The sequence below is a fragment of the Mus caroli genome, chromosome 10 (assembly GCF_900094665.2).
Source record: "Mus caroli chromosome 10, CAROLI_EIJ_v1.1, whole genome shotgun sequence".
In the NCBI taxonomy this organism is placed as follows: domain Eukaryota; kingdom Metazoa; phylum Chordata; class Mammalia; order Rodentia; family Muridae; genus Mus; species Mus caroli.
The window spans coordinates 36,883,810-36,894,373 of record NC_034579.1 but is presented as its reverse complement, the minus strand read 5'-3'; the positions used below and the strand labels follow the sequence as shown (position 1 = coordinate 36,894,373).

At 42.9% G+C, this 10,564-nt stretch overlaps 1 protein-coding gene across 2 annotated transcripts in view; it reads right to left on the bottom strand.

Moving 5' to 3' along the window:
• The window catches only part of Ak9 (adenylate kinase 9), a 126,452-nt gene that overhangs the window by 12,002 nt on the left and 103,886 nt on the right, over positions 1 to 10,564 (bottom strand). For both annotated transcript variants that reach the window (XM_021174851.2, XM_021174852.1), the window contains exons 32-34: positions 2,714 to 2,915; positions 833 to 979; positions 454 to 674 (exon numbers count right to left, since the gene is read on the bottom strand). In XM_021174851.2, coding sequence (XP_021030510.1) covers positions 454 to 674; positions 833 to 979; positions 2,714 to 2,915 — 570 coding nt within the window. The remainder of the gene's footprint in view (positions 1 to 453; positions 675 to 832; positions 980 to 2,713; positions 2,916 to 10,564) is intronic.

The following is a 10,564-nucleotide window of genomic DNA, read 5'->3' as shown; positions in this document are numbered from 1 at the left end:
TTTGTTGGTGTTTTGGTTTTTCGAGACAGGGTTTCTCTATATAGCCCTGGCTGTCCTGGAACTCACTCTGTAGACCAGGCTGGCCTCAAACTCAGAAATTCGCCTGCCTCTGCCTCCCAAGTGCTAGGATTAAAGGCGTGCACCACCATGCCCAGCCTCATGCTTTGTTTTATTAAAAAATATTTTTCCTATCATTTTGGAGGCAGAGGCAGGCAGAGCTTTGTGAGTTTGAGGCTAACCTGGTCAGCAGAGCAAGTTCCAGGCCAGCCTGGAACTTTGACAAAGTCAAAAGCCTCTGTCAAAAAATAAAAAAGTAAGAAAGAAAAGGAAAGACAACAGAGGTTGCTCTGTGAGGATGTCCTCTGGTCTTTATACTCATATGTGCAGGCTTGAACCTGCACATACACACACACACATACACACACACACACACACACACACGAGTTTTCTTACCTTCCTTTATTTTTTTCATGTATGTCTGTATGTACTTATTCATCTGTTGGATGTCTTTGAGGACTTCATTCCATACCCACCATTTACTGTGAAAGCCGTCAATCACATGCCAGTTTTGATGCTGCTTTTGATAAAATTGCCTGATCTCATTGATGTTTTTACGGTACTTTGCATTCTTATAAGCTATGATCTGTGAGCTGTTGTGCATTGGATATGACATACTAAGAAGAAAACAGGAAGGAGCGAAAGTTGTTGAAGGTGTAAAACATTCTCTGTACAGACGGTCAGCTTCACCCTGTTCCCACAGCTCCAACATCCCCTGTACAGATAGACAGTCAGCTTCACCCCGTTCCCACATCGCTCCCTTGTGAATGCCTACCTTTGCTCAATCTTCTTCTCTAAGAGCAGTCTTTTGAAAATCTCCTTGGACGGCACATGCAACTCAAAGATGATCATGGGAATGATTGACCTCGCCTCTAAGAGATCCATCTGGTGTGGGGTGACAGGGTAGCCATCGATGACCACACTAACAAACAGAAAAGCAAAAATTCCACAGTCCTTTTCTCTCATGATTCCCTTATGTCTTTCAGAAAAAAAAATCTCTGTCTTTGAGTTCTCCTTGGCTTTCCCTTATGACACTGTTTTTTGGGTTTTTTTGTTTTTTGTTTTTTTTTTTGTGCTTTTTCTTCTTTATCTTTACATCTTAATCCTTAGTCATCCCTAGACATCAAGGTGGGAAGTGTACACGTGGGCACAGCTTTGGAAGTGGACAGAAGAGATATGCATTTGTATGCTCAGAGCCACACAACTAAGTGTTGGTAGCATCAGAGAGTCACACCTGTTATACCCTGTAAGCTGTGAGTCCTTGGTGTTAGTAATATAATCACAGACAACAGAATGAATGTAGGCAGACCTAGATTTGAAACCTGGTATAAAAGCTCTATGCCTTGGTTTTTAGTAAACTAGGAGAAAATTCTACCTACCCCTTAGAGTTGTTTTAAAGGTTAGGGAGCAGGCATGAGAAACAATGAGGACAGGGTATGTCATGTACTAGCTGCTTAGTAAACAGTCATGAGGATTCTGGGAATAGATAGCTTTGTTGTAGGAGAATGGGGAGTCTGAGGGGCACACCACACATGTAAGTACAAGGTGTAAAAATCACAATACAGTAGTCTGAGATGGCAAGGTTGTCTATCAAACTGAAAACAAACAAAACATAGTTCCCCCCACCCCCCAGAAATTCTTGGAGTGGCCTCATAGACAAGGCAGCAAGCTGGCCATGTGACTGATGGCCACTAGTAAAGGTTTGTAAGTCTTGAATAACAGGGTGCACTCGCCAGCACTCTCCAGCAAAGTGCAGGCTTTAGAGAGGTCTCTCAGCAGAGATAATAACAGCTACCCCCCACTGTAGAAGAGTCTGCAAGAGAATGACATTTCTTTTATACAGAGAGCGGTTACTTTTATCCACTGGGAAGGGTCACTTGAGTGGCTCTCAGGACTGGGGACATAAACCTCGGATGGACAAGCAATCTTCGTGCTGGCATTAAGATGAAATAAACTATGAAGTGGCCCTCATAGTGGGAAACTGAGCACCAGAGGAAAAGTGACTCAGTGAGGACCTCTCCCTTCCTCTCCCAAAGGTTGTCACTCATGCTCACTGGCCTGTGAAATGAGAGAGACAGTTCAGTGACTTGACTCAAATCCAACCAGCAAAGAGTCAGAAGGTCCTAACTATACAGTGTCTTGACTGAGCCTGGGGAGTCTAGGACTGGGACTCAGAACCACAGAGCACCAGGGTTCACTGGGGTATGACCAATGGCTGTAATGGACAAGCAAAAGGGCACAGAAGAGGAGGGGGAGCTGAGAATGAACGTTCCTGTGTAAAGATGGCATTGTAGGAGGGGCACTACTCCCTGAACAGGGACCTGAGCCTATGAGGAACCGTGTCCCTGGGACCACGCCGTCTGAGAACTAAGGAGGGGTCCTCCTCCATCGATGGAACAGTCAGAACTACTGGGCTAGGGGAGCTGGTGGCCTTGACTGTGGGCTGTGCAGGAGTTGCTACAGAGAATAATGAGGGCTGCAGGCTAGTCAGTCATGGATTCAAGTCACAAATCTTGACAGGAAAAGATAACGTTTCCAGATACGTGCTCACTCTGAGTAGACCGTGCTCCTCCCCTTCACAGGCACCCCAATCCTTTCTAAATAACCCCAAGTATCTTGACAGTTTCCCCCCTCCCTCCCAGACCCACCTACTTACCCTATTGTGTTGCACACACTTTCCATCAGAGAGATATCTAAAGCTTGAATAGCCAGTTCATCAGGCACCGTCTTCCCCTTGTGAAGGTGCCAGTTTAGCATCAGTGACAGCTCTGAATCTGGGTGATTGCTTAATGTTCCACGCAATGCATCTCCCACCGACAAACATCTTAAGCCATAGTCACTTGCAAGCTTTTTGGCAACTGGAAAGACACAAAGCATGAAGCCTATTTCACTCCACAGGTTCATCAGCGAACCTTGTTTTCAGATTCAGGCCTATGGCACCGATGGCAAGCTCATCTTCATATTCTTCAAAGAACTATCAAGGCTGTCAGCAGTATTTTGGGTTTGTGACTTTAGGATCTGGTTAAGGAACCAACTGGGTTTCTTCTTTCTTCTTTTTAAAACAATCGGGCTGGTGAGATGGCTCAGTGGGTAAGAGTACCCGACTGCTCTTTCGAAGGTCCAGAGTTCAAATCCCAGCAACCACATGGTGGCTCACAACCATCCGTAACGAGATCTGGCGCCCTCTTCTGGAGTATCTGAGGACAGCTACAGTGTACTTACATATAACAATAAATAAATCTTTAAAAAAAAAAATAAAATAATCAAGCAATGTGTTCAGCAATGTGTTCCTTCTATGTGAGGTAGCAAGTTTTGGGGGGAGGACTGCAGTAATCCTATGTGGACGTGGTATTTGGAATGCTGTGGAAGATAACAATGTAACAATGCCACTTGATTGGATACGCCATTCCCCAGTCCATCTGTGGATTCCAGGCTGCCATGAGGATAGCAAATCCTAGACCTATCCTGGGTCTCAGTCAGCCCTCAAGGAAATATTGTAAATGACATACTTTGCATTTTGTTTTTATTTTTATTTTACCTATGTGTCTATCTTGTGTACCACATGTGTGCAGTACCTGTAGAGGCCAGAAAAATATTTCAGATTCCCTGGAACTGCAGTTATGGACATCCGTGAGCTGTTGTGTGGGTGCTGGGAATCAAACTCATGTCCTCCAGAAAGGCAACCAGTGCGCTTCAGTGCTGACACTTCACTGCTGAGCCACCTCCTTAGCTCCGTGCTTAACATTTGATAGTGGTCTACAGCTTAGGGGACAGATCCTTTCCCTGTGAATTTTTTTGAGTGGCATGAAAATTGAATTCTAACTGGGGGCGCACGCCTTTAATCCCAGCACTTGGGAGGCAGAGGCAGGTGGATTTCTGAGTTCGAGGCCAGCCTGGTCTACAGAGTGAGTGCCAGGACAGCCAGGGCTACACAGAGAAACCCTGGCTCAAAAAAACAAAACAAAACAAAACAAAAAAAACAGAATTCTAACTTTACAGTTGTGAAGAACCAAAGCCTGCTATGATAGATCAACAGAGGCCATTGACTGAGAGGGGGTTCTCTTGACTGTTCCCAAAGGTCAGATAAAATCCCAGAGCTTGAACATTTGGTTTTCCTACAAAGTCTGGAACCAGATCTGCCCAAATCCAAAAGCTAAATAAGCTTTCAAACTTAGGCATTTTGTTAAAAATCACATTGGATTTCAACAGAGAGACGAGAAGTCAGCTTGTTATCTAAGTTTTCATCCCTGAAGATGGAATCTTCTTTCAAATGGGAACATTCTGTTGTGCTTGGGAAATGCAGTTATCTTGACAATGTTTAGAATCTGACTCCTATGTCATGTTAAGAAATTTGAAAATTAGAAAAACAACCTTAAAAATTTTAAATTATGTTTATTTGTTAGTGTGTGTGTGTCTGTGTGTGCGTGTCTGTGTGTGCATGTGTGTGTGTGCATGTGTATGTGTGTGTGTGTGTGTGTGTGTGTGTATGTGCCGTCTGAGACAGGATGTTTCACTGGTCTAGACCTTTCCAAGTGGGCAGGCAGGCTGGCTGGCTGAGGGGAACTGTCTGTCTCAGCCTCTCTAGAACTGGGATTACAAAATGTGCACCATCATATCTGATTTTTTATATTGGTTCTGGAGCTTAATCTCAAGTCCTATGTCTGCAAGCCATTGATCCCTGGACAAGCAAAGTAGAAGAATAATTTTTTAAAAATTAATAAGTTAAAAAGGATACAAATAAGTAGCTGGATTAAGGAAGACAATGAAGGATATGACAAAAATTCAATAAAGAGGGAGAGAGGAAAGGCACAGGGAAGACTCCCAGAGGCACCATTATGATGAGCAAGTATGTGGTGAGAGATGGGGGAGAAAGAGAAGCAGAGAGTCTGTGTACTGTGAAGTGAGGCAGAGCTGGAGACTGGAGGGTGGAGAGGATCAGCCTGATGTGAGCAGCCTGCGCTGCCACCTGAGGCCACGGTGAAGTCCTAGTCTGTACTGCTGCCAAAGGCTATGTGTGGGTCCATGGTTCCACAGCAGCAGGGGTCTGTGTCAATGTCTGTGGCCCATGTTACTATCAAAGGCCATGAGGATGTCCCTGCTCTGGACTGCTGCCTGGGGCCATGTTGATGTTGTAGGGCTGTGTAGAACTAACTAGTCTTGCCCCTCACAGGTTGCAACATTCTAGATAGTGGGCCTGCACCTGGCCTGGGCTGGGCTGGAGAGCTGGCCCCAGGTGGTGTGAGAATGGAAGGTCTGGAAGTCTGAACAATTCAGCTACAACCCAGGTCCAGACCCAGGGCTTTGACTGGGCCCCCCTCAACATCTACCACATCTATGCACTGCTGGGGCATGTGAAGGGGCAAATCCTGCAGATCCAAAGCTGCATGATCTCCATGACACAGGGAAACAACAGGATGTCCAAGAGGAGTCCTGCTGAGAATCCAATACTGATGGTAGTGCAGAGGAAGTCAGAGGCTTTGACCTAGATCAATGACTCACTGCAATAAATATTTACATGTAAAACTGTTTGGATAAAATGGTTATCTTAGGGTTTTACTGCTTGCTGGGGTTTGAACATCTTTCTCCCCCAATCCCGTAGCACTTATTCTATCACTAACTTTCTGTTTTCTAACTCCCTCACTGCCTAAGCTTGGCTGTCCTGGAACTTGCTCTGTAGATTGACCTTGAACTCATAGATCTGCATGGCTCTGTCTCCTGGGATTATCGGTGTGTGGCACCATTCCTGGACCTAAATTTAGCTGGGTGGGATCTTATCCCAAGGTCACCACTCCCTTAATTCAATTTAATATCCTTGAACACAGGCTTCAGCTCCATTTCACTTCCTGGTGCCCCTTTAATACTCAAACCAAATATTTTATATTTTTCCTTTCTAAGCTTGCTATGCTTATTCAAAACACTTTTCATGAGACTTAACCAGAGGATAAAGTCTATGATAGGAAAGGTTTTTGAGACTTCCTTTGTTAATGCAATTAATCTGTGTCTCTTCATTTTAGCCTTAGGTAGACTCTTCAGACAAGGGAAAAAAAACAGCCACATTCTTCATCAAAATACTACAAAAACAGTCTCTAGGCCACATACTGAAGTTCTTCTCCGTTGAAACCTCTTGAGCCAGATCTGCACAGTTCAAACCACTCTCAGCAACAAAGTCTTCCATATTTCTACTAGGATGGCTCATTAAGCCTTACTTAAAATATTCCATGGTTTTCCAAATCCAAAGTCCCCAAATCCACATCCTTCCAAACAAAAGCATGGTCAGGCCTATCACACCAATACCCTAGATCCTGTTACCAACTTCTGTCTTAGTTAGGTTTTACTGCTGTGAACAGATACCATGACCAAGGCAACTTTTATAAGGACAACATTTAATTGGGGCTGGCTTACAGGTTCAGAGGTTTAGTATATCATCATCAAGGCATGAACATGGCAGCATCCAGGTAGGCATGGTACAGGAGGAACTGAGAGTTCTGCATCTTTATCTGAAGGCTGCTAGCAGAATACTAGCTTCCAGGCAGCTAGGATGAGGGTCTTAAAGCCTACATCCACAGTGACACACCTACTCTAACAAGACCACACCTTCTAATAGTGTTTCTCCCTGGGCAGAGCATATACAAATCATCACATTCCACTCCCTGGCTCTTCTGGGCTTGTTTAAACATATGAGTCTACATATACAAACCATTACAGTGGTGTGATACACCATGACTTACTGTAGAATCCAAAATAAGTTCAAGACCACCTAGCCCCTTCCTCTCTGAAGGGACTTTCAGAAACATAGCAGTCAAAATGTCTAAATCTACAGCTGCCAAACAAAATGAACTGTTCTCAGAAAAATAACCATAACAAGATGAGCAGTTCCCAGAGAAATTCCCCTACTCAACCCCACACTGAATTCTGAGAAAACCCACAAACTGCCCTGACCTTGCTAAGATTTCCTGTGACGTTAATAACTGTGACGTTAATAGCTGACCCATAAGTTAAAAATGTACTGCTGCTTTGCTGAAAGATATACCATAAGAGTGAGTCACTAAGCCAAAGGTAGTCACTATGCAAACCAACCAATGCCTGAAAGAGTTACTTGCTACACCAATGAAAATAAGCCAGCTAGCCCTGTTGCCTAAATCTGCTCCTTACAAGGTATAAAAAGTGTGTTCTTTGTTTGTTTTGGGTCTCTCCTCTGGCCTGTGTGCTGAGAGGGGTGTCCCCAACGTGTTGGATCAATAAAAATCCTCTTGTGGTTTGCAGCGATGGCAGTCTCTGTGGTCTTTGTGAGTAAGGGTCTTTTGACAGACTCCAACAATACCACAGCTTCCATGGAGAGATTTTGTTTTGTTTTTCTTTTCTTTTCAGGGGTAGGGAGGTTGCATGGGGGGAGGGCATATATCAAGGGATGGGGAGATGTGTGGGATTGGAGTGAATGATGTGAAATTCACAAAGAATCTATAAAAAGTTTAAAGAGAGAAAAAGGAGAGATGCTTGGAAAAAAACCAACAGAAATCCTGAAAATAGATATCTCAATAAATCAAACTTAAAAGAAACATTTGAAAGCATCACCCACCAACAGCTTAGATTAAGTGGAAGAACACCAGGATTTGAAGACAAAACTCGACAACTTATATTCAAAGAGCAATAAAGAAAAATAAGACAGAATAAACAAGATACTTGAGATCTATAGGATACTATCAAAAGATCATTTTAAGAGGAGTGTGATCAGTTCATACAAAGGAGAAACACAGGCAGAACAACAACAACAACAACAACAACAACAACAACAACAAAACCCATCAGTGAAACAATGACAGAAAATTTCCTACACATACATATTTCTCAGAAGAAACTCCAAAGGCTAGGAAGGCTTTGGAAAAGAGGTTCAAGCCATGAAGGAAAATAGATTATTATAGCAAACCAAGTTATCATTCACAATAGAAAGAGAAATAAAGACCTTTTAAGACTAGCATAAACTAAGTGAATTCATGATGTTGAATAGAAATTCACTGGGTGAGATGAACACATTGTCAAATGAGAATTAGGAACAAATCAAACACTGTCAGTTCAGCAAAGCTAGCAGTAATAAAGCAGAAATGGGCACAGATTATTTCAAGTAACTAGAATGAAAACAAAATCAGGGCAGGAATAGCACATGCCTTTCAATAGATCAGTGGTGCACATAAAGGGACTTAATTTTCTAATTAAAAATCACAGGTTGGCTGATTAGAATAAAACAAGTCTTAACAGTGTGCTGGCTGCAAGAAACTCCCTTTTACCAACAAAGGTATACATAGACTAAAAACAAAAGGATGGAAAATAAAATTCTAAGCAAAGCAAGCAAGATTAACTATACTCAGATCTGATCAAACAGATCTCAAGCCAAATTAGTTAAAAGAGACAATGATAATGCCATATTGATAAAAGGACTGTAACAGGTTCCCAGACTTTAGCACAACTGACTCCATAATGGAAGTACCATTCAGACCATAAAACTTAGCATGTAGACATCCCCATCTGCTGAAATGAAAAGAAAGACTGGTTAATAAAGACTTTGTATTGGCTTAAACCTATGTCTGAGTAGTCTTCTCTTATGAATATCCCACAACAGCACTAAGTTGAGTAGGTAGGGAATGGGTGTGGGGTGGGATGTATTTGATGTGACCAGCAGACAATGCATTAAATTCTCAAATAACTATTTTTTAAAATAAAAGGAATTTTGTAGCCTTCCTCAGCCCTGAAGCAGGTTGATCCAGACTTTGACCTTGCTGCCACTAGAAGGAGATTACCTAGGGTGGAGCCTTCCGATTTAGATGGCTCTTTTGTTCTGTCACCTGCCACTGCTCTCTCTAAGGCACTGCTACCTGCTGAGAAGCCCCTGAGATATTCCAGAGGAACATCCTATTCTGCTCAGCACCTACAGGCTGTCTCCAGACACCAAGAATGGACTGGTGGGGGATGGGCCTTCCCCTTTTATAAGCACACTCTCTTAGTAAACTGGCAGGCCTTGAACAGAATAATGTTTTGGTCTCCATTAATCTCTCACCGTCTAAGTTTCTTTCAGCCCCAGCCTGCCTCCCAGGTGTACCCGGTTCAAGTAGGCGGCAGGCCGGCATACAACAGATTGACATCTGAGCCAGGGAGGGGCCTTGGAAATGGCGGGAAAACACTGAGGGAATCGCTGTCTTGTATGGAGCTCCAAGGGAAGGAAAGAATCAGAGATCGTGTCGGGCACGGTGAGCAACAGATATTTATGCTAGCACTGACTTTAAACTTCATTTTTAAAAAAGTGTTGCTGGAGGTGCGGAAGGATATGGGCTAAGTTTGGAACAGTGCTAACCTGGCACCTTTTACACTTAGGATTTGACAGTGAAATATGTGTGGGACTAGAAACTGTGAATCAGGCGGTTGTCCTGCGGCTGTTTTAAAAAGCTGTTTCAGGCGAGAGGAATAGGGTTTAAAATGATGAAACAGGCGGTTGTCTGCACTCGAGAACTGCATCAGGCTAGAGGAATAGGGCTTAAAATGATGGAGTAAAATATATAGAGGAAAATGGATTTTGAAATTCTCCCAGAGACAGAGAAAATTCGGGGGACGCCCTGCTTTATTCTCTCTGGCTCTACAGCAGAAGTTCTCTGCCCTCTTTGTGTTGTCTAATGTCTGGTGCACCAGTCCGTTTATGTGTCGATTCATGTGTGTTTTGCTTCATTGTCTGAATGACTGAGTGTTTTGTGTTTCATGTTGGAAAATAAAGATTGCTAAAACTTTATCTGCTGGTTTAGCAAGAGAGTGGCCACAAGCTTTAGCCAGGATCAGGCACAGCAGGAGGGTTCCTGCTGGAAAAACAGTTTTTTTGAGAAAGGGAGTCTGTAGCCTCTTGGTTTTGGGGCAAAAAAGCTGATAGATGGTATTTTCCTAAGAAAATTCTCTGCAATCGTGATTATTGCGTTTAGCTAATGACAAAGTGCTTTTTATCTTATAATTATAGCTAGAAAAATTAAAATTCTCTGATTGGTCTAAGTGTAGCTGCTTCATTTGGTTTTTTACTGGTCTTAAAGGTGTAATATGCTCTGTGTGTCTTCATCATAGAGTATTAGCTTATAAGTTATTGGGTATGATCGAAAGGTGTAACACTGGTTACTAGAAAGTTAGCTTTAACCTGGTAACTCAGGTTTGGAGTCTTTCCAACACGTGCCATAAGGCAGGTCAAGAGGCTGAGTCTCTAAGGACACTTCTAGTTGAGATAATATTTAATGTGATTCTTATCCTAGAAAGTAGAATTAAAGGTAAAATTTAAAGCAATGTCTTTACACTGCAATTGTCTCTTTAATAAATCATTAAGACTTACACTGTCAAGCATTCATAGGTATAAATTGGCAGCCAAATCTTGCAATGTGGTAGTGAAGTTTTTTTTTTTGGTTTTTCGAGACAGGGTTTCTCTGTGTAGCCCTGGCTGTCTTGGAACTCACTTTGTAGACCAGGCTGGCCTCGAACTCAGAAATCC